Source organism: Zonotrichia leucophrys, chromosome 22, assembly GCF_028769735.1.
Source record: "Zonotrichia leucophrys gambelii isolate GWCS_2022_RI chromosome 22, RI_Zleu_2.0, whole genome shotgun sequence".
Taxonomy (NCBI): Eukaryota; Metazoa; Chordata; class Aves; order Passeriformes; family Passerellidae; genus Zonotrichia; species Zonotrichia leucophrys.
This window is the reverse complement of record NC_088191.1, coordinates 3,228,602-3,251,916: the sequence shown is the minus strand read 5'-3', so window position 1 is coordinate 3,251,916 and position 23,315 is coordinate 3,228,602. Positions and strand designations below refer to the sequence as shown.

General features: G+C 52.9%; 2 protein-coding genes and 1 non-coding gene across 4 annotated transcripts; 1 reads left to right on the top strand and 2 right to left on the bottom strand.

The window, feature by feature from the left end:
- Nucleotides 1-254: 254 nt before the first annotated feature.
- On the bottom strand, nucleotides 255-8,821 carry TTI2 (TELO2 interacting protein 2). Of its 2 annotated transcripts, XR_010442631.1 has the most exons (8): nucleotides 7,690-8,821; nucleotides 7,304-7,490; nucleotides 6,519-6,611; nucleotides 6,079-6,263; nucleotides 4,255-4,398; nucleotides 2,037-2,199; nucleotides 479-633; nucleotides 255-438 (listed from the first exon to the last, which is right to left on the bottom strand). XR_010442631.1 is itself a non-coding variant. In XM_064731104.1 (7 exons), exons 1-7 carry the CDS (start codon nucleotides 8,262-8,264, stop codon nucleotides 553-555), a joined length of 1,428 nt encoding a protein of 475 aa, XP_064587174.1. In that variant the 5' UTR covers nucleotides 8,265-8,821; the 3' UTR covers nucleotides 255-552. The 2 variants fall into 2 exon arrangements, 1 of the variants encoding a protein (XP_064587174.1); XM_064731104.1 differs by having other exon boundaries at nucleotides 255-633.
- A 200-nt stretch (nucleotides 8,822-9,021) lies between these two features.
- On the top strand, nucleotides 9,022-9,115 carry LOC135457041 (small nucleolar RNA U13). The gene has a single exon (XR_010442648.1). It is a non-coding gene; the product is annotated as a small nucleolar RNA U13 (small nucleolar RNA).
- Nucleotides 9,116-12,428: 3,313 nt separating this feature from the next.
- DUSP26 (dual specificity phosphatase 26) lies at nucleotides 12,429-20,161 on the bottom strand. Its single transcript, XM_064731136.1, has 4 exons — nucleotides 19,944-20,161; nucleotides 15,866-16,138; nucleotides 13,920-14,128; nucleotides 12,429-12,947 (listed from the first exon to the last, which is right to left on the bottom strand). Exons 2-4 carry the CDS (start codon nucleotides 16,042-16,044, stop codon nucleotides 12,748-12,750), a joined length of 588 nt encoding a protein of 195 aa, XP_064587206.1. The 5' UTR covers nucleotides 16,045-16,138; nucleotides 19,944-20,161; the 3' UTR covers nucleotides 12,429-12,747.
- Between the last annotated feature and the right edge of the window lie 3,154 nt (nucleotides 20,162-23,315).

The following is a 23,315-nucleotide window of genomic DNA, read 5'->3' as shown; positions in this document are numbered from 1 at the left end:
AGGTGCCCCTGTCCCCCCTGGGGAAGGTGGGCACAGCCCCAGGTGCAGCTCCCACCCCTGGGGAAGGTGGGCACAGCCCCAGGTGCCCCTGTCCCCCCTTGGGAAGGTGGGCACAGCCCCAGGTGCAGCTCCCACCCCTGGGGAAGGTGGGCAGTGCCCCAGGTGCCCCTGTCCCCCCTGGGGAAGGTGGGCACAGCCCCAGGTGCCCCTGTCCCCTCTGGTGTAGGGCTGAGGTGGGACAAGAACGACAGAACTTTAAATAAACACAATATTTTTTATTGTACAAAAGGGGCTGAGCGGTGTCAGGTGCTCTCAGGCACCTCAGGAGCTCTCCTGAGAGGAGCAGAGCAGTGCTGCCAGTGCCCTGGCACAGTGCCCGAGCCAACCCTTGGATACCAAGCCCAGGGCCCATTCCTGTGCTGCCACCCCCTCAGGAAGGTGGGCAGTGCCCCAGGTGCAGCTCTCACCCCTCAGGAAGGTGGGCACGGGACAAGAACGACAGAACTTTAAATAAACACAACAATTTTATTGTACAAAAGGGGCTGAGCAGTGTCAGGAGCTCTCCTGCACCTTCCTGAAGCACTCCTGCAGCCTCTTCTCCTCACAGCTGCTGTGCAGCCCTGCCAGCAGCACCTGCAGGGAGCAGAGCAGCATGGCAGTGCCCTGTGACACTGATGGTGCCACCCACCCTGCCCAGGTGACACTGAGCCCACCAACAGCAGAGCAGCATGGCAGTGCCCTGTGACACTGATGGTGCCACCCACCCTGCCCAGGTGACACTGAGCCCACCAACAGCCACCGAGTCACTCAGCACTGGGGAGGGGGCATCCAAAATCCTGCTGGGCTCAGGGGGGAGAGGGGCCTGGCAGCCACCAGGGAACCCTGAGAGCCACCAAGGAGCCCTGACTCACCTTGACCTGGCCCTGAGAGCCACCAAGGGACCCTGGGAGCCACTAAGGAGCCCTGGGAGCCAGCAGAGAGTCCTGACTCACCTTCACCCAGCCCTGGCAGCCAGCAGAGCTCTGGCAGCCACCAGGGAGCCCTGAGAGCCACCAAGGAGCTCTGAGAGCCACCAGGGAGCCCTGAGAGCCACCAAGGAGCTCTAAATCACCTTGCCCTGGCCCTGGCAGCCACCAAGGAGCCCTGGAAGCCACCAAGGAGCTCTGACAGCCCCCAGGGAGCCCTGATTCATTTTGACCTGGCCCTGGTAGCCCCCAAGGAGCCTTGGCAGTCACCAAGGGGCCCTGGCTCACCTTGACCTTACCCTGGCACCCCCAGGGATCCCTGACCCACCTTGACCTGGCCCTGGCACCCCCAGGGATCCCTGACCCACCTTGACCTTACCCTGGCACCCCCAGGGATCCCTGACCCACCTTGACCTGGCCCTGGCACCCCCAGAGAACCCTCACCCACCTTGACCTGGCCCTGGCAGCCCCCAGGGATCCCTGACCCACCTTGACCTGGCCCTGGCACCCCCAGGGATCCCTGACCCACCTTGACCTGGCCCTGGCACCCCCAGAGAACCCTGACCCACCTAGCCATGGCCCTGGCACCCCCAGGGATCCCTGGCTCACCTTCACCTTACCCTGGCACCCCCAGGCATCCCTGACCCACACCTTGACCTGACCCTGGCACCCCCAGAGAACCCTGACCCACCTTGCCATGGCCCTGGCACCCCCAGGGATCCCTGACCCACCTTGCCATGGCCCTGGCACCCCCAGGGATCCCTGGCTCACCTTGACCTGGCCCTGGCACCCCCAGAGAACCCTGACCCACCTTGACCTGGCCCTGGCACCCCCAGGGATCCCTGACTCATCTTCACCTTACCCTGGCACCCCCAGGGATCCCTGACCCACCTTGACCTGGCCCTGGCAGCTCCAGAGAACCCTGACCCACCTTGACCTGTCCCCAGCAGCCCCCAGGGATCCCTGGCTCACCTTGACCTGGCCCTGACAGCTCCACGGAGCCCTGGCACCTCCAGAGAACCCTCACCCACCTTGCCATGGCCCTGGCACCCCCTGGCACCCCTGACCCACCTTGACCTGGCCCTGGCAGCAGCGGTCCAGCAGGATCAGGCACTGCGTGCCCTCCTGCAGCAGGGCAGCCCTGACGGGCTCGGGGGTCGGGCCCCGCTCGCTGTGAACGTCCCAGAGCAGCCTCAGCAGGGCCTTGAGCAGCACGGGGAGCCTGCAGGGCATCCTGCAAGGGAAACAGCTCATGCCAACCCTGCCCAGGCAGGGACAGCACAGGATGGCTGCCAGGACAGCCCCAGACTGGCAGGAACCTGGGGATGCTGGCACTGCCCAACCACAGCACAGGGTTTATTCACTCCATGCTGGTTCAATTTATGCACAAGTTTGGACAAAATGAGGGCCCAGTTTAAGTTTGGAGCCAGGTTTTTCAATAATGCCAGTGGGACAAATTTCCCTTAGGATTTCAGGGCTTTTTCTCAAGAAAAAGTAAGTTTGGGTCTTAAAGTGGGAATATAGGAATGTTTGGGTCTTATAGTAAGTTTGGGTCTTAAAGTGGGAATATAGGAATGAAACATTAATGTCAGGACAGGGATGAAATTATTTCAGGGCTTTTTCTCAAGAAAAAGTAACTTTGGGTCTTAAAGTGGGAAGATTCAGGATAAGAATGAAACACTAATGTAATGACAGGAATGAAATTATTTCAGGGCTTTTCCTCAAGAAAAAGTAACTTTGGATTTTAAAGTGGGAAGATTCAGGATAGGAATGAGCCATTCATGTCAGGACAGGGATGAAATGATTTCAGGGCTTTTTCTCAAGAAAAAGTAACTTTGGGTCTTAAGGTGGGAATATTCAGGATAGGAATGAGCCATTCATGTAAGGACAGGGATGAAATGATTTCAGGGCTTTTTCTCAAGAAAAAGTAACCTCAGGTTTTAAAGTGGGAATATAGGAATGAACCATTCATGCCAGGGAAGGAATGAAATTATTTCAGGGCTTTTCCACAAGAAAAAGTAACTTTGGGTCTTAAAGTGGGAAGATTCAGGATAAGAATGAAACACTAATGTCAGGACAGGGATGAAATGATTTCAGGGCTTTTTCTCAAGAAAAAAGAACTTTGGGTCTTAAGGTGGGAAGATTCAGGATAGGCATGAAACATTCATGTAATGACAGGAATGAAATTATTTCAGGGCTTTTTCTCAAGAAAAAGTAACTTTGGGTTTTAAAGTGGGAAGATTCAGGATAAGAATGAAACATTAATGTCAGGACAGGGATGAAATGATTTCAGGGCTTTTCCTCAAGAAAAAGTAACTTTGGGTCTTAAGGTGGGAAGATTCAGGATAGGAATGAGCCATTCATGCCAGGACAGGAATGAAATTATTTCAGGGCTTTTCCTCATTTAAGTGGGAAGATTCAGGATAAGAATGAAACATTAATGTCAGGACAGGGATGAAATGATTTCAGGGCTTTTTCTCAAGAAAAAGTAACCTCAGGTTTTAAAGTGGGAATATAGGAATGAACCATTCATGCCAGGGAAGGAATGAAATTATTTCAGGGCTTTTCCTCATTTAAGTGGGAAGATTCAGGATAGGAATGAAACATTCATGTAAGGACAGGAATGAAATTATTTCAGGGCTTTTCCTCAAGAAAAAGTAACTTTGGGTCTTAAAGTGGGAAGATTCAGGATAAGAATGAAACACTAATGTCAGGACAGGAATGAAATGATTTCAGGGCTTTTCCTCAAGAAAAAAGAACTTTGGGTCTTAAGGTGGGAAGATTCAGGATAAGAATGAAACATTAATGTCAGGACAGGGATGAAATGATTTCAGGGCTTTTTCTCAAGAAAAAAGAACTTTGGGTCTTAAGGTGGGAAGATTCAGGATAGGCATGAAACATTCATGTAATGACAGGAATGAAATTATTTCAGGGCTTTTCCTCAAGAAAAAGTAACTTTGGGTCTTAAAGTGGGAATATTCAGGATAAGAATGAAACATTAATGTCAGGACAGGGATGAAATTATTTCAGGGCTTTTCCTCATTTAAGTGGGAAGATTCAGGATAAGAATGAAACATTAATGTCAGGACAGGGATGAAATGATTTCAGGACTTTTCCTCAAGACTTTGGGTTTCAAGGTGGGAAGATTCAGGATAGCAATGAGCCATTCATGCCAGGAGAGAAATGAAATTATTTCAGGGCTTTTCCTCAAGAAAAAGTAACTTTGGGTTTCAAAGTGGGAATGTTCAGGACAGCAATGAGCCATTCATGCCAGAGAGCTGCTCTGTACCTGGGCCAGGCGTGCTCCATGGTGCACTGCAGGGTCTGCAGCATTGCCAGCCTGGCCTCTTCCCCAGGGCCATCAGACACCTCCAGGTAGCCCAGGATGACTCGTTCCAGCCTCTTCAGGTGCCTCACGATGAGGATGCCGAGTCTGGGAGCACAAACACACCCTGAGGGGGGGGATAGATCCCCATAATCCCAAAAACAGCCTGAAGAGAAAGTATACCCTGGGTCCCAAAAAACAGGGATTTTATACTATATATATTTATATATATACTATTATATACTATTTTATATATAATATACTTTATATAGTATATATAAAATAGTATATAATAGTATATATAAATATATATTTTATATAATATTTATATAAAATATTATATAAATATATTATATATAAATACATTATATAAAATATAATATATTTAATATATTTTTATATATTATAAATATATTTTTATTATATAATAATTATATAATAACATATTAAAATACATTATTAATATATTTTATAATATATAAAATATATATTTATATAATATATAAATATATTATATAAATATATAGTATTATATAAATATATTATATATAATATTTATATAAAATATTATATACTATTTTATACTATATATATTTATAATAGGAGAAAGCATAGCCTTGGATCCCAAAAATACACCCTGAGGAAGGAGGATAAATCCCTCGGATCCCAAAAACATGGAGAGAGATGAGATCCCTTGGATCCCAAAACCACACCCTGAGGTGTGTTTAGGATCCACCAGGGGTGTTTAGGATCCCCTGGATCCTAAAAATACTCTGAGGAGGGATGATATAGATCCCTTGGACCCCAAAAACACACCCTGAGGAGAGAGGACAGATTCCCTGGATCCCAAAATCATGGAGGGAGGATGAATCCCCTGGATCCCAAACACACACCAAGGGGGGAGGACAGATCCCTTGGACCCCAAAAACAGCCTGAGGAGGGAGCCAACCCTTGGATACCAAGCCCAGGTCCCATCCCTGTGCTCTCATCCCCTCAGGAAGGTGGGCACGGCCCAAAGTGCAGCTCTCATCCCTCAGGAAGGTGAGCACGGCCCAAAGTACAGCTCCCACCCCTCAGGAAAGTGTGCAGGGCCCAAAGTGCAACTCCCACCCCTCAGGAAGGTGTGCAGGGCCCAAAGTGCAGCTCCCACCCCTCAGGAAGGTGAGCACGGCCCAAAGTGCAGCTCCCACCCCTCAGGAGGGTGAGCACGGCCCAAAGTGCAGCTCCCACCCCTCAGGAAGGTGAGCATAGCCCAAAGTACAGCTCTCATCCCCTCAGGAAGGTGGGCACGGCCCCAGGTGCAGCTCCCACCCCTCAGGAAGGTGGGCATGGCCCAAAGTGCAGCTCCCACCCCTCAGGAAGGTGAGCACGGCCCAAAGTACAGCTCCCACCCCTCAGGAAGGTGGGCACGGCCCAAAGTACAGCTCCCACCCCTCAGGAAGGTGGGCACGGCCCCAGGTGCAGCTCCCACCCCTCAGGAAGGTGGGTATGGCCCAAAGTACAGCTCCCACCCCTCAGGAAGGTGGGCACGGCCCAAAGTGCAGCTCCCACCCCTCAGGAAGGTGAGCACGGCCCAAAGTGCAGCTCCCACCCCTCAGGAAGGTGGGCAGGGCCCAAAGTGCAGCTCCCACCCCTCAGGAAGGTGGGCACGGCCCAAAGTGCAGCTCCCACCCCTCAGGAAGGTGGGCACGGCCCAAAGTGCAGCTCCCACCCCTCAGGAAGGTGGGCACGGCCCAAAGTGCAGCTCCCACCCCTCAGGCAGGTGTGCAGGTGTCCCCTGTGTCTCACCTGGTGACAAAGGCAGGCAGTGTCCCTGCGTACACCCTGCGCAGCGCCAGCCGGTGCTCGGCCTCCATGTGTGCCAGCAGCAGCTGCAGCACCTGGTCCCAGGGGGAGCTGGCCCTGGCCTGGCCCTGGCGCCGCTGGCACCGCTCCAGCACGGGCAGCAGGTCCAGCAGGCACAGCAGCACCGCCTGGTTTGGGGACAATGGGGACTCTGAGCTCCTGTTCGCTCCAAAACACAACAAATCCCAACCCCGTGGCTGAGCTGAGGGCTTCAAAGCTGCTCCCTGCCCGCCTGGAATGGGGCAGGAGGGAACAGCTCCTCCCTCTGTGGTGTTTTCATGGAATCTATTTCCTGGTTGAGATCCTCCTGCCTGAACCTGAGGGGCTCCCTGCACCCCAGGGCACCCCAAAAGTGCCACCAACCCAGGGCAGCCCTGTCCTACCTGGATGAGAGGAGCCTCCCGTGAGTACAGGTGGTTGTAGAGGGCATGGAAAACCACCTGGGCCCTGTTGAACTGGCACAGATCCGCTCCTGGCTGCAACAACAGAGAGCAGGATGTCACTCCTGGGCAGCACAGGGAGCTAAACCCAGTGAGGAACTGCTGGAAATGCAGGTTAAACTTCCCAAAGCCTGGGGGAGTGTGAGGAACTGCAGGTTACACCCTGCCATGGCCTTCCCAGAGTCTGGGGAGTGTGAGAACTGCTGGAAATGCAGGTTAAACCCTGCCATGGCTTTCCCAAAGCCTGGAGAGTGTGAGGAACTGCAGGTTAAACTTCCCAAAGCCTGAGGAGTGTGAGGAACTGCAGGTTAAACCCTGCCATGGCCTTCCCAGAGTCTGAGGAACTGCTGAAAATGGAGGTTAAACCCTGCCATGGCCTTGCCAAAGCCTGGGGAGTGTGAGGAACTGCAGGTTAAACCCTGCCATGGCTTTCCAGAATCTGGGGAACTGCAGAAAATGCAGGTTAAACCCTGCCATTCACCAGGAAGAGAAGTTGGGAATCTGACCCACAGCTGGAGCTGTGTCAGGCTGGATTTTGGGGACAGGTTCTTTCCCCACAGGGTGCTGGGCACTGCCCAGGGAACGGGCACAGCCCCGAGGTTGCCAGAGCTCCAGGAAACTCTCATGGATGAGATTGCTGGGGATCTGTGCAGGGCCAGGGCTGGGACTCGATCCCTGTGGGTCCCTCCCAGCTCAGGACATCCCGTGATTGCCCCTCCCTCGCTCACCACGTTGAGGACGATGTGGTGCAGGCAGCGCACGCCCAGCACTTTGTTCTCCTCCTGGAAGTCGTCGGAGAGGAGCAGCGCGGGCGGCAGGACCCGCTCCAGGTGCGGGCACAGCCAGGGCCGGCTGACACGGAGCAGGGACCAGGAGAACACGTCCTTGGAGGCTGGGTTACACTTCCAGGTGTCTCTGGAGAGACAGGACAGCTCAGGGAACTCACAGGGCTCATTTTCCTTCCACTTGAGGCTCTCAGCTGGCAGCAAACCCTGACAATCATCCCCCAACACCTTCCATTTGGAAAACTCCTGGTTTCATACTTATCATCTCGAGTGCCAAATTTCCCAGTACTTCCCATAGAGACCCTCCAACCACTCTGCTCCTCACTCACTTGGTTAACTCCTGCTTCAGGAGCCCCATCACCTCTCCGAATCTTCCATCCTCATCCCCCTCCTTTCCCTGCAGGAATTCCTCCACGGACCCGCAGCCCGCAGTCCGGAGCAGCCGCTCCAGCACCTCCTGAGCCACCGCCCGACTCCTCGCCGTGGTCCAGGGCCTCTCCTCTTTGTGCGTGACAGCAAAGATGAACGCGTGTCCCAGCACCCGTTTCGGGATGGGCTTCACCGGTGACTCCTGGCTCCGGGCATCTTCCAGCTTCTGCAGGAGCAGCAGGAACGCGGCGCCAACGCGCTCCGCCCGCTCCGCCACGGCCGCTAACGCCGTGTCCCGGCCGGGCGGCTCGGCCCCGTCCTGCTCCCGGCGTGGCGGAGCCGCCAGCCCGCCCAGCGCTGCCGCCAGCCGGGCCAGAGCCGCGGGATCCGCCGCCTCCAGCAGCGCGCCCAGCTCCCGCAGCGCCCCGGGCCGCTCGCACAGCGCCTGCCCGGCCTGCAGCAGCGCCTGCTCGGCTGAGGGAGCGCCGGGGCCCCGCTCCGGGCTCGGGCTGCGGGTGGTGCTGCTCCCGGCCATTGCCTCACACGGGAACCGCGGGACCGGCCCGCCCCTGAACCCTGTTAGGGACACATCGATGGGGGCAGCGGCGCTCGGAGGGGAGCGGGGACTCCCTCAGAGACCCCCGGGACACCCCAGACACCTCCCGGATCTCCGGGACCCCTCAGAGACCTCCGAGCACCCGGGGGACTCCCTCAGAGATCCCCAGGATCTCTCAGAGACCCCTGAGCACCCCCAGAACCCCCTCAGAGACCCCCGAGCACCCCCAAGATCTCTCAGAGACCCCCGCGCAACCCGGGATCTCCTCACAGACTCCCCCGAGCACCCCAGGATCTCTCAGAGACCCCTGGGATCCCTCAGAGACCCCCGAGCACCCCGGGATCTCCTCTTAGACCCCCGGAATCTCCTCACAGATCCCTGAGCACCCCAGGATCCCTCACAGACACCCGAGCACCCCCGGACCCGTCACGGCGGCGCCGCCGCCACCCGCACCACGCACGCGAACTGTCGCAAAACCCCTCGCTTGCCGTAAAGCCGATGGCGGGGCGGGCGTGGTTTGTGCGCATAAATTAGCATAGCTAATTTCAGACGGCGGAGCGCGGCAGGGCGGCCGTGCGGCGGTACGGAGCGGAAAAAACGGGAACAAAAGGGACAGAAAGAACAGCTCAAAGGGAATAAACGAAAAATCGGGGAGAGCTGAGTAAGGCAGTGATGTCGCCGTGACCGAGAGAGCAGTGGCGCAGCAGTAGGTTCGGGCGCGGCGGCCATTTTGGTGATCCTTCCGGTTCATGGAAATGATGAATGGGAGTGGCACGCGGCTGCGTGACGTGTGCGCCCTGCGTTACGACATTGCACAATCCCATCTGACCGCCGGGGGGTCCTGACGTCATCCTGACGTCATTTTTTACAGTTATGGTGTCAAGAACAGAAAAATTGAAGAGCTATAAAGCTGTTGTGGATGATGTCATCTGTGTACTGTGTGAGGTGGCTGGTAATCGGTTTTGTGATGTCACTGCTGTCACTGACGTCATTCCCTTACATCAAAACCAGCGAAATTCAATAGCTAGGAGGATGTTATGGGTTGTATGATGTCACTGCTGACATCATTCCCACATATTAAAGCAAGTGAAATTCAATAGTTAGGAGATATTATTGGGTGTATGGTATCACTGCTGACATCATCCCCTTGGTGTGTAAGTGCCTGGTGATTGGCTCTGTGACATCACTGCTACGTCATTCCCTTATGTCAAAACCACAAAATTCAATAGCTAGGAGGATGTTATGGGGTGTATGACGTCACTGCTGATGTCATCCCCGCGGCGTGTAAGTGCCTGGTGATTGGCTCTGTGATGTCACTGCTGCATCATCTCCTCCCTGTGTCAATAATCAGTGGAAATTAGCAAATTAGGGGGATGTGCTCAGCCCCTGGGCTCTCTGTGATGTCACTGCTGATGTCACATTCTCTGGGACAAAAATCACTGGGAATGGGCAAATTGGTGGGTCCGCCCTGATGTGGGCACAGCCTGGGGGGTGGCCGGTCCTGGAGGGTTCAGTGATGTCACTACTGATGTCATCATCTCTCAGATGTGTGAAAGCGGGGAAATTGGGAAGATTCGGGGTGGTGGTGGTGGGGGGGGGGGGTCCTGCCCTGATTTGGGCACAGTTTGGGGGCAGTTTGGTGTATTTTGGGCAGCTTGTCACCCCGTTACAGTGTCCCCTCCTTGGGGGCTCAGCACCCCTCTGGGGTCCCCTGACAGCACCCACAGCTCAGATGGGTTAAAAATCATCCATTTAATCATTTTTTTGGACACAAAACTGTACAATCCTGTCGGAATTCAGGACATCCCTCTGTCTGTCCTGGATTGCCACAACCCCTGCCAGGGGGCTCAGAGACGCTGGCACAGAGCCCAAGACCCCTGCGGGCAGGAATGCGGGAATGCCACCGGGAATTGGGGAATGCCGATTCCCGCCCGGTATTCCCGCAATTCCTGTGGGCAGAAATTCGGGAATGCCGATTCCTGCTGGGAATTCCCGCAATTCCTGCGGGCAGAAATTTCGGAATGCCAATTCCAGCCAGGAGTTCCCGGCACCTGCGGGCAGAAATTTGGGAATTCTGATTCCCACCGGGAATTCCTGCAATTCCTGCGGGCAGAAATTCGGGAATGCCGATTCCTGCTGGGAATTCCCGCAATTCCTGCGGGCAGAAATTCCGGAATTCTGATACCCACCGGGAATTCTTCCAATTCCTGCGGGCAGAAATTCAGGAATGCCGATTCCCACCGGGAATTGCAGCCACCTGCGGGCAGGAACGTGGGAATGCTGATTCCCACTAAGAATTCCCAGCAAATACGGGCAGGAATTCGGGAATTCTGATTCCCGCCGGCAATTCCCGCAATTCCTGCGGGCAGAAATTCGGGAATGCGGATTCCCGCCGGGAACTGGCCGCTCCCCGCACTCGCTGTCTGTGCAAGCCGGGAGCGCTCCCCGCTCCTCCCGCAGCCGAGAATCCTCCGGGCAGACGGCGCCGCTCCGCCGTGGGAGGTGAGACCGCGGCCGAGGGCGGGTGTGAAACGGCGCGGATCGGGAAATCCCGGGAAATTCCAGCCCGGAGCTCAGCCCCGTCCCCAGAGCACCCGCGGGGACGGGGATTCCCTCCCGAAACGGGGCCACGCATCCCGGGACAGCGTCCCCGGCCTGTCCCGTGTCCCCAGGGTTATCCCGGGGCGTCCCAGGCTGTCCCTGAGCACAGGGAACGTGTCCCGAGAGTTATCCTGGTTCACCCCAGCTCCATTTCCAGCCTTTCCGTGTTCCCAGGGTTATCCCGGTTCATCCAGGCTCCATCCCCAGCCTGTCCCGTGTCCCCTCTGTCCCGAGGGTTATCCCGGTACATCCAAGCCTGGCCCTGAGCACAGGGAATGTATTCCCAGGATTATCCCGGTTCATCCCAGCTCCATCCCCAGCCTGTCCAGTGTCCCCAGAGTTATCCCGTATCGCTCATCCCACCTGTCCAGGTCCCCAGTTATCCCAGTTCTCCCAGCCTCCCGCCTGTCCAGTGTTCCAATTATCCCAGTTCCTCATCCCAGTGTCATTCCCAGGTTCCCATCCCCCCAGCTCTCCCCCGCTGTCTCTGTCCCTGAGCACAGGGAATGTGTCCCGAGGGTTATCCCGATTCACCCCAGCTCCATCCCCAGCCTGTCCCGTGGGTTATCCCGGTTCACCTCAGCCTGCGGGCGTCGCCTTTCAGAACCACCAGAGGGGGAGAAAGAGGGGCCGGATTTCACACCGGGATCGCCCCGGGAGGAGCTGAACAGGAGCCAAGCAGGGCCGGGATGGGCCCGGGGTGACACTGGGAGTGCCAGCCCAGCTGGGGGACACTGGCACTGCCAGCCTGGCTCTGCCTCCCACCAGGAGCCCCCTTTGTCCCCACTGCTGGGAAAAAGAGGGGACAACCCCAGGACAGGCCCTGAGCAGGATCTCAGGTTTGGGCAGGATCTCAGGTTTGGGCATGATCTCAGGTTTGGGCATTGAGCTGCATCTCAAGTTTGGGCAGGATCTCAGGTTTGGGCACTGAGTGGGATCTTTGGGTTTAGGTGGGATCTCAGGTCTGGGCAGGATCTCAGATTTGGGTGAGATCTCAGGTTTGGCCACTGATCAGGATCTCAGACTTGGGCAGGATCTTAGATTTGAGCAGGATCTCGGGTTTGGGCACTGAGTGGGATCTCAGATTTGGGCAGGATCTCAGATTTGGGTGCTGAGCAGGATCTCAGGTTTGGGTGGGATCTCAGGTTTTGGGCAGGGTTTGGGCACTGAGCAGGATCTGAGATTCTGGAAGGATCTGAAGTTTAGGCACTGAGCAGGATCTCAGGTTTGGACAGGACCTCAGGTTTGGGCACTGAGTGGGATCTCGGGTTTAGGTGGGATCTCAGATTTGGGTGGGATCTCAGGTTTGGGCACTGAGTGGGATCTCGGGTTTAGGTGGGATCTCAGGTTTGGGCAGGGGCTCAGGTTTAGGCACTGAGCGGGATCTGAACTTGAGCAGGATCCCAGGTTTGATCCCTGGACTGAGTTTGGGGGCACTCGGGTCCATCTCAACCCCGAGCACTCAGGTGACGCTCTGTCCCCCAGTCCCATGCCTGATGCCACCCCGAGCTGTCCCCAGCCCCACCAGGCGTGTCCAGGCCGTTCCTTAGCTCTGCCTTTATTGTCACAGGGTGGCACGAGGCACGGAGAACACCCAAACACCCGCACACCACGCCTGACATCACCACAAACACAGACACGGAGCTGTCCTGGCAGCTGGGGACACAAACGCCAGGGGGGACAACAAAGCCTTGGAGGCTCCCTGGAGGCCACGGGGATGGAACAGCCGGTGAGGTGGGGCTGGGAAGGAAACCATGGCCAGGAGTGCAGGTGGAGGGTCTGGGCTGGACCATGGGGGACCCCCCGAGCTTGGGGGGGTTTGTGGGGGAGCCACGGGCAGAGCTCACACAGTGGCAGCCCCTCAGGAGCTCCTCTGGAGGCGCAGGGCGTTGTCCAGGGCCACCAGCTGGCGCAGGAAGCCGCGGTTGGGGATGATGCCGCGGTGGTCCTTGACCGTCTTTATGGCTTCCACCAGGGGCATGTGGTGGCGGATCATGAGGTAGGCGAGGACCAGGGTGGCCGACCTGCTGACCCCGACGGCACAGTGCACGAGGATCCTCCCTGCGGGGACACGGTGGCTGAGTCACGGCACGGCCAGGAACATCCCTCATTTTCAGCCCCAAAATCTCACATTTTCAGCCCATGAATCCCACATTTTCAGCCCATGAGGGGACATCATTGAGGTGATCCCATGAGGGGACACCATTGGGGTGATCCCATGAGGGGACACCATCAAAGTCATCCCATCCAAGGGACACCATCAAGGTCATCCCATGGGGAGACACCATTGAGATGATCCCATCCAGGGGACACCGTTGGGGTGATCCCATGAGGAGACACCATTGGAATTATCCCATGAGGGATCACCATTGGGATTATCCCATGAGGAGACACAATTGAGATGATCCCATCCAGGGGACACCATTGAGGTCATCCCATGAGAAGACAGTATCAGGGTGATCCCACGAGGAGACATCATTGGGATGATCCCATGCAGGGCACACCATTGAGGTGATCCCATGAGGAAACACCATCAGCGTTATCCCATCCAGGGGACACCATCAAGGTCATCTCATGAGGGGACACCATTGAGGTGATCCCATCTAGGGGACACCATCTAGGTGATCCCATGAGGAGACACCACTGGGATTACTCCATGAGGAGACACCATCAAGGTGATCCCATCCAGGGGACACCATTGGGGTGATCCCACAAGGAAACACCATTGGGATTATCCCATGAGGGATCACCATTGGGATTATCCCATGAGGAAACACCATTAAAGTGATCCCATGAGGAGACATCATTGGGATTATCCCATGAGGGGACACCATTTGGGCTATCCCATGAGGAGACACCATTGAGGTGATCCCATCCAGGGGACACCATCAAGATCATCCCATGAGGACACACCATTAGGATGACCCCACGAGGAGACACCATCCCAGCCTCAAAACCCCTTTGTTTCCCATCACCCTTAACAACAACCACCACCAGACCACCACCCCCTCTCCTCCCTTTCCCTTCAGGAACCTTCGTTGAGGGCCTGGTGGATGAAGTCGGCGGCGGGGTAGAAGTAGGGGCTCATGTCGAAGGAGGGCGAGTCGTGGGCCTCGATGCCCAGGTAGCGGATGCCCGTGCCCTCGTAGTAGTCGGCGCCGCCGCGCCAGCGGCAGTGGGAGGCGTTCAGCACGTGGGTGATGCGCAGCTGCAGCAGCTCCCGGCGGTTGGACGCGATGTCTCTGCAGGGACAGCACGCACGGGACACCTCAGAGCAGTAAAAGTGTCCCAGCGTGGTGGAAAGGCTGTTCTGGATAAATGTTTCTGGCTAAGAGAGGTGGATGTAAAAACCTGGCACATTTTTGAGATCATTGGGTTTTGTAGCACTCTCATGGCCCTGGCTCTGTGGACACCCTCCCTGCCACCTCCTTCCTCCTTTGTCCCATCTAGATCTCTGCAGGCACAGCAGGCAGGGGACACCTCAGAGCAGTAAAAGTGTCCCAGCATGGTGGAAAGGCTGTTCTGGATAAATGTTTTTGGGTGAGGGAGCTGGTTGTAAAAACCTGGTGGATTTTTGAGATTCTTGGGTTTACAGTGATCTCACGGCCCTGGCTTCATGGACACCCTGCCTTGCACAGCGCTCTTAGCTCCTTCCTCCTTTGTCCCAGCTAAATCTCTGCAAGAACAGCAGGCAGGGGACAGCTCAGAGCAGTAAAAGTGTCCCAGCATGGTGGAAAGGCTGTTCTGGATAAATGTTTTTGGGTGAGGGAGCTGGATGTAAAAACCTGGCGGATTTTTGAGATTATTGGGTTTTGTAGCGCTCTCACAGCCATGGCTCTGTTGATACCCTCCCTGCACAGCTCTGCCAGCTCCTTCCTCCTTTGTCCCAGCTCAATCTCTGCAGGGACAGCAGGGAGGGGACAGCTCAGAGCAGTAAAAGTGTCCCAGCATGGTGGAAAGGCTGTTCTGGATAAATGTTTTTGGGTGAGGGAGCTGGATGTAAAAACCTGGCGGATTTTTGAGATTATTGGGTTTTAAGGTGCTCTCATGGCCCTGGCTCCATGGACAACCCATCTGTGACCTCCCTGCACAGCTCTGCCACCTCTTCCTCCTTTGTCCCAGCTCAATCTCTGCAAGGACAGCAGGCAGGGGACAGCTCAGAGCAGTAAAAGTGTCCCAGCATGGTGGAAAGGCTGTTCTGGATAAATGTTTTTGGGTGAGAGAGCTGGTTGTAAAAACCTGGTGGATTTTTGAGATTCTTGGGTTTACAGTGATCTCACGGCCCTGGCTTCATGGACACCCTGCCTTGCACAGCGCTCTTAACTCCTTCCTCCTTTGTCCCAGCTCAATCTCTGCAAGGACAGCAGGGAGAGACAGCTCAGAGCAGTAAAAGTGTCCCAGCATGGTGGAAAGGCTGTTCTGGATAAATGTTTTTGGGTGAGGGAGCTGGTTGTAAAAACCCCCTGGTGGATTTTTGAGATTCTTGGGTTTACAGTGATCTCACGGCCCTGGCTTCATGGACACCCTGCTTTGCACAGTGCTCTTAGCTCCTTCCTCCTTTGTCCCAACTAAATCTCTGCAAGAACAGCAGGCAGGGGACACCTCAGAGCAGTAACAGTGTCACAGCATGGTGGAAAGGCTGTTCTGGATAAATGTTTTTGGGTGAGGGAGCTGGATGTAAAAACCTGGCGGATTTTTGAGATCATTGGGTTTTGTAGCGCTCTCACAGCCATGGCTCTGTTGATACCCTCCCTGCACAGACCCGTCAGCTCCTTCCTCCTTTGTCCCAGCTAAATCTCTGCAAGGACAGCAGGCAGAGACAGCTCAGAGCAGTAAAAGTGTCCCAGCATGGTGGAAAGGCTGTTCTGGATAAATGTTTTTGGATGAGGGAGCTGGATGTAAAAACCTGGTCCTTTGACTCCTCCTCACCATTCCTCCCCGCCAACACCCCCCCAGGCCGTGCCGCTGGCCACACTCACTGGTCGCCCAGGTAGAGGCCAGGCCACACCTCGTCGGCGTGGTTGCAGGCGGTTTTGCCGGTGTAGAGCAGCCGCTCCAGCTCGAAGACGCTGAGGATGGGGTGGGCGCCGCGCTCGTCCCGCGGGGCGCGGCTCGGGGAGCGGCTGCTGCTCCTGTAGAGCCTGGACAGGAAAGCCATGGGCGCTGCCCAGCCCCACCTGGCATGCCGGAGGGCACGGCGAGGCCGGACGGGGGCCTGGGGGTCACTGCTGCTGCTGCTGCCACCCACGGTCCTGTCGGGGAGCAGAGGGGGAATTAATAATTCATATTAATAATAAAAAACATTATTAATAATTAATTAACAAGAATAAATATTATTAATAATTAATAATCATTAATAATAGTCGATATTATATATTATTATATTGTTTGTATATGACATTATTATATATAAATATATCATTATCTATTTATATTTTATATATTTTATATATATTTTATATATATTTTATATATATTTTATATATATTTTATATATATTTTATATATATTATATATATTTTATATATTTTATATATATTTTATATATATTTTATATATAATATATTTTATATTATTATATAAAATTATGTATATTCTTATATATTTATATTATGTATTATTATATTATTTTTATAACATACTATTAATTAATAAAATTAATAAATAGTAATTATTTATAATAATTAATTATTAATAGCTATTATTAATTATTAATAATTATCTACTGCTGTAGAGTGCAACAGGTGGATCTCTGGTTGGTCTCATGTGGTTGTTTTTAATTAATGGCCAATCACATTCAGCTGCCTTGGACTCTGTGGTCAGTCACAAGATTTTATTATCGTTCCATTCTTCCTTCTTTCCTTTCAAGCCTTCTGATGAAATCCTTTCTTCTATTCTTTAGTGTAGTGGGTTCCATTCCCTCTGTCCTGTCCCTCCATCCCTCATCCCCATTCCTTCCCTGTCGCCCTGATTTTTGAACATTTTCTAAGCCTTCTGCTGTTTCCATTCTTGTAGCAAACTTTCTCACACACTTTCTGTAAACAACTCATTATTTTGCATTCTTTTCTGGAGGAGGGGAAATTGGATTGATTGTCCAGTGTCATTGGAGAGGTGGCACTTTCATCCTCCAATCCACTGTCACTTTTGGAAAAACTATAAATGCTGGAGTCAGAAAATAAACTTCCTTTTCTTCACCTTGAGAGCAGCGGTGTGTGTTTGTGTTGTTTCGTGTCCTACAGTGACACCGCGCTTTGGGCTGAGGCTGCCTTGGCAGGCGCTGCCCTGCCCAGGCGCCCGTCCCGTGGCTCTGCTGCCAGGGGACGCTGCCAGCTCGGGGCTGGCACTGCCAACCCGCGCTGGGAGGCGAGGAAAGGCGGCCAGGGCTGGGCACGGCACCAGGAAAAGCCCCGAGCAGGTGGAGGATTCCTCACGGCACCGACCAGCCTGGCCGGGACACAAAACCCCGCGGGGCGGCGTTAACCTGGGACCGTGTTCACTGCCTGAGGTTGAGGGAAGAGGTGAGGATCTGACTCCATGCTTCAGAAGGCTTGATTAATTATTTTATGATATATATTATATTAAAACTATACTACAAGAATAGAAGAAAGGATTTCATCAGAAGGCTAGCTAAGAATAGAAAAAGAAAGAATGATTGTCGCAGACATCTTTTTATGAAAAATCCTTTCCTTAGGATTTTCCCTCCTGAGAAGCTGGGAGGCCTCAGGAACAAAATGTAAACAATGGTTATCTGCTGCTGTGGAATGCAACAGGTGCATCTGTGATTGGTCTCATGTGGTTGTTTCTAATTAATGGCCAATCACAGTCAGCTGGCTCGGACAGAGAGCCTGAGCCACAAACCTTTGTTATCATTTGTGACCGTGCTCACAGGGGTCTGAGGATGAGGGAAGAGACGAGGATCTGACTCCATGTTTCAGAAGGCTTGATTTAATATTTTATGATATATATTACATTAAAACTATACTAAAAGAATAGAAGAAAAGGTTCTCATCAGAAGGCTGGCTAAGAATAGAAAGGAATGAAAACAAAGGTTTGTGGCTCGGACAGAGAGCTCAAGCCAGCTGACTGTGATTGGCCATTAATTAGAAACAACCACATGAGACCAATCACAGATGCACCTGTTGCATTCCACAGCAGCAGATAACCATTGTTTACATTTTGTTCCTGAGGCCTCTCAGCTTCTCAGGAGGAAAAATCCTAAGGAAAGGATTTTCCATACAAGATGTCTGTGACAATTAACCCTCCACGGGCACGGCCCCGCAGCTGCTCAGGAGCACGCGGGGCTGCTCCGGGCTGGGAAGGGTTAACTGCAGGCATGAGCAAGCTGCTTTCAGCCAGCAGCTCCTGCAGGGCACGGATCCGCATCATTGGATGCTGTCACACATCTGCAAGGACCCTGCCCGCTGCCAGGGGCGGTCAGAGCGGCGTTTTTGTGTTCCCCGCGCTGCTGCCCCTCCCTCAGGAGGAGAAATGAGAAATTCTCCTTTTTCACACCGATGCTGATGCCCTGGAGCTGCCCTGGGGCCGACCTGAGCCTCGCAGCCCTGCCCGGCTGGGCAGACCTCGGTCCCTCCTCTGTGACATTCCCGGTCCCTCCTCCGTCCCTTCTCTATGACATTCCCAGTCCCTCGTCTGTGACATTCCCGATCCCTCCTCGTTCTCTTCTCTGTGACATTCCCGGTCCCTTTCTGTGACATTCCCGGGACCTCCTTTGTGACATTCCCGGGACCTCCTCTATGACATTCCCGGTCCCTCCTGTGTGACATTCCCGGTCCCTTCCCTGTGACCTTCCCGGTCCCTCCTTGGTCTTTGTGACATTTCCAGTCTCTCCTCTGTGACATTCCCGATCCCTCCTCTGTGACATTCCCGGGGCTCCAGCCAGCCGAGGAGGAGGAGGAGGAGGAGGATGAAGGAGCCCCCAGAGCCTCCAGCCATGTCTTGGCAACTCAGAGAGAAACGCGCCAAGGGCAGGGGGGAGCTCGGAGGGAGCCCAGGGATGTCCCCACGTCCCTTCCCTGTGCCCGGGGTGTGCCAGCCCTGCCCAGGTGTCACCCCAGGGCCGGCTCCTCCTGCTCTGACCCAGGCTGGCAATCCGGGCTGGGACAGCTCCGGGAACCTTGGGTGACCTTGGTGGCAGCGCGTCCCCAGCCCCGGAATCAGCGGCTGGATCACGGGGAGGGCTGGGGCGGCGGAATTCCAGCTGCAGCAACGGCCACAGCTGGCTGGAAAAACAGCTGGCTGGAAAAACAGCCATGGGAAAGCAGCCATGGAAAAACAGCCGTGCCCAGCCAGGCCGGGCTGCCAACCGCCCCCCGAGCCCCCGCAGCCCCCCAGGGTCGGGAGAGGCTCCGGGCACCGCACGGGCAGGGCGGGCCCCGGGCTGGGAGCGGAACCGGGGATCGCCCGCTCTGCCAGGGCCCTGTGCCCGGCGGGCAGGGGGCACCGAGCCCTGGGATGGGGGGATGGAGCCCTGGGATGGGGGGGATGAGGGGGATGGACTCATAGGGGGGATTGGGGGGTGGGGGTGGATGGTCCTATGGGGTGCAGGAAGGATCCTGTGGGGTGCAGGGGGGTTCAGGATTCAGGAATGAATGAGATCATTCCCGTGGGGTGCAGGAATGATCTCATGGGGTGCAGGAATCATTCTGTGGGGTGCAGGGAGAGGCGCAGGATTCAGGAATCATCCCATGGGATGTAGGAACCATTCTGTGGGGTTCAGGATGCAGCAATGATCCCGAGGGGCGCAGGAATGATCCAGTGGGGTGCAGGAATGGTCCCATGGGATTTAAGAATCACTCTGTGCAGGGAAGGGTTCACGATTCAGGAACAATCCCGAGGGGTGCAGGGGGGTTCAGGATTCAGGAACAATCCCGAGGGGCGCAGGGGGGTTCAGGATTCAGGAACAATCCCGAGGGGCTCAGGGGGGGTTCAGGATTCAGGAACGCTCCCTCAGGACGCAGCCCCCCTCCCGCAGGGAGCCGTGCGGGGGCTCCGCTCCGCGCTTTCCCCCCGGGGAGCGTTCGGGCCCCCCGCGCGTACCTGGGCGAGCGCCGGGAGCCGCGGCAGGAGCGGGAGCAGCGGGATCAGCTCCGGTCGGCCATGTCTGGCTGCCGAGGGAGGGAGGGAGGGAGGCGGATGGAGGAGCTGCTATTTTAAGGCATGACATGGCCGGAGGCAGCGCGGCTCGGGCCGGGCCGGCCGCGGAGGGGACGCGCGGACCCCGCGCAGCAGCGACAGCGACAGCGGCGATGTCCCCAAAGCCTCCGCGGAGCCTCCCCCGCACCCCGCCGGAGCCACGGCTGGAGGGAATGGTGATGGGTTTGGTGGTTTTTTGGGGTTTTTTTTGTATTTTTTGGGGTATTTTTTTGTAATTTTTTGAGGTATTTTTCCTTCCAAGGTGATTTTTTGGGGTATTTTAAATTATTTTTATGTATTTTTCCTTCCCAGGCAATATTTTTGTATTTGTTTTTGTATTTTTCCTTCCCAGACAATGCTTATTTGTATTTTTTAATTATTTTTTTTGTATTTTTCTTTCCTAGGCAATGGAGTTTTTGGTGGTTTTTTAAAATATTTTTTTATTTTTCCTTCGAAGGCTTTTATTATTATAATTTTTATTTTTATTTTTATTTTTATTTGGTATTTTTTGAGGTATTTTTCCTTCCAAGGTGATTTTTTGGGGTATTTTAAATTATTTTTATGTATTTTTCCTTCCCAGGCAATATTTTTGTAATTTTTTTTGTATTTTTCCTTCCCAGGCAATGTTTATTTGTATTTTTTAATTATTTTTTTGTATTTTTCTTTCCCAGGCAATGGATTTTTTGGTGTTTTTTTAATATTTTTTTTCCTTCGAAGGCATTTATTTTTTTATTTTATTTTTATTTTTATTTTAATTTTTATTTTTATTTTTATTTTTATTTTTATTTTTATTTTTATTTTTTATTTTTATTTGGTATTTTTTGTATTTTTCCTTCCAAGGTGATTTTTTTGGGTTATTTTAAAATTATTTTTATGTATTATTCCTTCCAAGGCAATTTTTTTTGTATTTGTTTTTGTATTTTTTTTTCCTTCCCAGGCAATGCTTATTTGCATTTTTTAATTTTTTTTTGTATTTTTCCCTCCAAGGCGATTATTTTTTGTATTTTTTTATTATTTTTTGTATTTTTCCCTCCAAGGCGATTATTTTGTTGTATTTATTATTTTTTTTTTGTATTTTTCCTTCCCAGGCGATTTTTTGTGTATTTTTTAAATTATTTTTTTCTATTTTTCCATGCCAGGCAATGTTTTTTTATATTTTTAAATTTTTTTTAAATTTTTCCTTCCCAGGCAATATTTTTTGTATTTTTGGGATATTTTTTCTGCTATTTTTTGTATTTTCCTTCCCAGGCAATTTTTTTTGTATTTTTTTCCCATCTGACCTCATCCCTCCCCTCCCTTTTTGCACATCCAGGCCTCAGTGATTTTTTTTCTCCTTGTGTAAAGAAAATAAACCTTGGATTTATGTGGGCATAGCAAAGCAGGGAATGGCTTGGCTTGGGCAGGACCTTAAACATCACCTCCTTCCATGGTCCTGTGCTTCCATTCCAAATTAAAACAATTTACAAAATCCTGCCAAGGGCAGGGAATATTTATTTTTCCAGAAGGGGGAAAATAAAAAATAATTTTTAAAAAATTTAAAAATTAAAAAAGAAAGAAAAACTAAAATAAACAAAAAGAAGAAAAAAAAGAAAAATGTAAAAAATACAGAAAATTTTAAAGAAATAAAGAAAAAATTAAAAAAAAAAAGAGGGAGTGATTGAAGCAGAGTTTTTTTGTTGCTTTGACAGCTTCTAAATGCCACCATTGATTTCACAAGAGCTGCAATGTTTCAGTTAAACATTTTCCAGGCTGGATTTGCTCCCTTTCCCTCGGAATTGCTGCTTTCCCCACAAAAAGTTTGACTCAGATCGGGAAGTGAGAGGGTGGTGGGAAAAACAAACCCAGGAGAGATGGAAATGAGCTGGTGCAGGCTGGATTCCCTCACTCGGGATGGAATCCATGGGATCCATGGGGTGGGATGGGATGGGATCCATGGGGTGGGATAGGATCAATGGGATCAATTGAATCAATAGGATCCATGGGATCAATGGGATCCATGGGATGGGATGGATCAGTGGGATGGGATCCATGGGATGGCTGGGATAGGATCCATGGGATGGGATCCATGGATAGGATGGTGGATCCAATGGGATGGGATGGGATCAATGGATCAATGGGATCCATGGGATGGGATGGATCAGTGGGATGGGATCCATGGGATGGGATCCATGGGATGGGCTAGGATAGGATCCATGGAATGGGATCAGTGGGATAGGATGGGGTGGGATCAATGGGATGGGATGGGATCAATGGAATCAATGGGATCCATGGGATGGGATGGGATCAGTAGGATGGGATCCATGGGATGGATCAATGGATCAATGGGATCCATGGATGGGATAGGATGGATGGAATCAGTGGATGGGATCCATGGGATGGGATGGAGATCAGTGGGATGGGACAATGGGATCATGGAATGGTCAGTGGGATGGGATGGGATGGGGGGATCCATAGGATGGGATCAGTAGGATGGGATGGGATGGAATCAGTGGGATGGGATCCATGGGATGGGATGGATGGATGGATCGGATGGGATGGGATGGGATGGGATGGATGGGATGGGACGGGACGGGATGGGATGGGACGGGATGGGATCGATGGGATCCATGAGATGGGATGGGATCAGTGGGATGGGATCAATGAGATGGGATGGGGTGGGATCCATAGGATGGGATCAGTGGGGTGGGATGGGATGGGTTGGGATCAATGAGATCAGTGGGATGGGATGGGATCAGTGATGGGATCAATGAGATGTGATGGGATGGGATGAGTTGAATGGGATCAATGGGGTGGGATGGGATCAGTGAATGCAGATCAGTGGGATGGGATGGGATCAGTGAGATGGGATGAGATGCTATCCATGGGATGGGATCTATGGGATCTATGGGATCTATGGGATGGGATGGGATGAGATGCTATCCATGGGATGGGATCTATGGGATGGAATCCATGGGATGGGATGGAAGCCCAGCTGGAAAAGTTCACGGCTGCAGCCACTGGAGGCTGCTCTGGCCATACATAAATCACCTTCCTCATCCTTCACCAAAACCACCCAAACAACCTCTGCCAGCCCCTTCCTCCCCCAAACTGTGGATAAATCCAGAAATCCCCTCTTGGAGAGGGATCCCTGAGCTTCCAGCCCCATTTCCCTGGGATTCATGGCCCTGACCTTCACCCTGTCCCGTCTGGGTGCCTCCCTCTCCCTCCAGGGACATTCCCATTGTTATTCCTGCCAGGTTCCTGCAGGATTCACTCTCAAATCTCCTCTTCAAGCAG

Bases quoted from the DNA above. Each gene is read 5' to 3' on its own strand.
- TTI2 (XM_064731104.1), bottom strand. From the start codon at position 8,264: ATGGCCGGGAGCAGCACCACCCGCAGCCCGAGCCCGGAGCGGGGCCCC. The intron at 4,399-6,078 runs GTGAGACACAGG...TTGTGCTCCCAG, and splicing joins CTGCCTGCCTTTGTCACCAG to ACTCGGCATCCTCATCGTGA. The intron at 634-2,036 runs GTGGGTCAGGGG...TGCTCCCTGCAG, and splicing joins GCTGCCAGGGCCAGGTCAAG to GTGCTGCTGGCAGGGCTGCA.
- DUSP26 (XM_064731136.1), bottom strand. From the start codon at position 16,044: ATGGCTTTCCTGTCCAGGCTCTACAGGAGCAGCAGCCGCTCCCCGAGC. The intron at 14,129-15,865 runs GTGAGTGTGGCC...CTGTCCCTGCAG, and splicing joins GGCCTCTACCTGGGCGACCA to AGACATCGCGTCCAACCGCC. The intron at 12,948-13,919 runs GTTCCTGAAGGG...GTGTCCCCGCAG, and splicing joins CCACCAGGCCCTCAACGAAG to GGAGGATCCTCGTGCACTGT.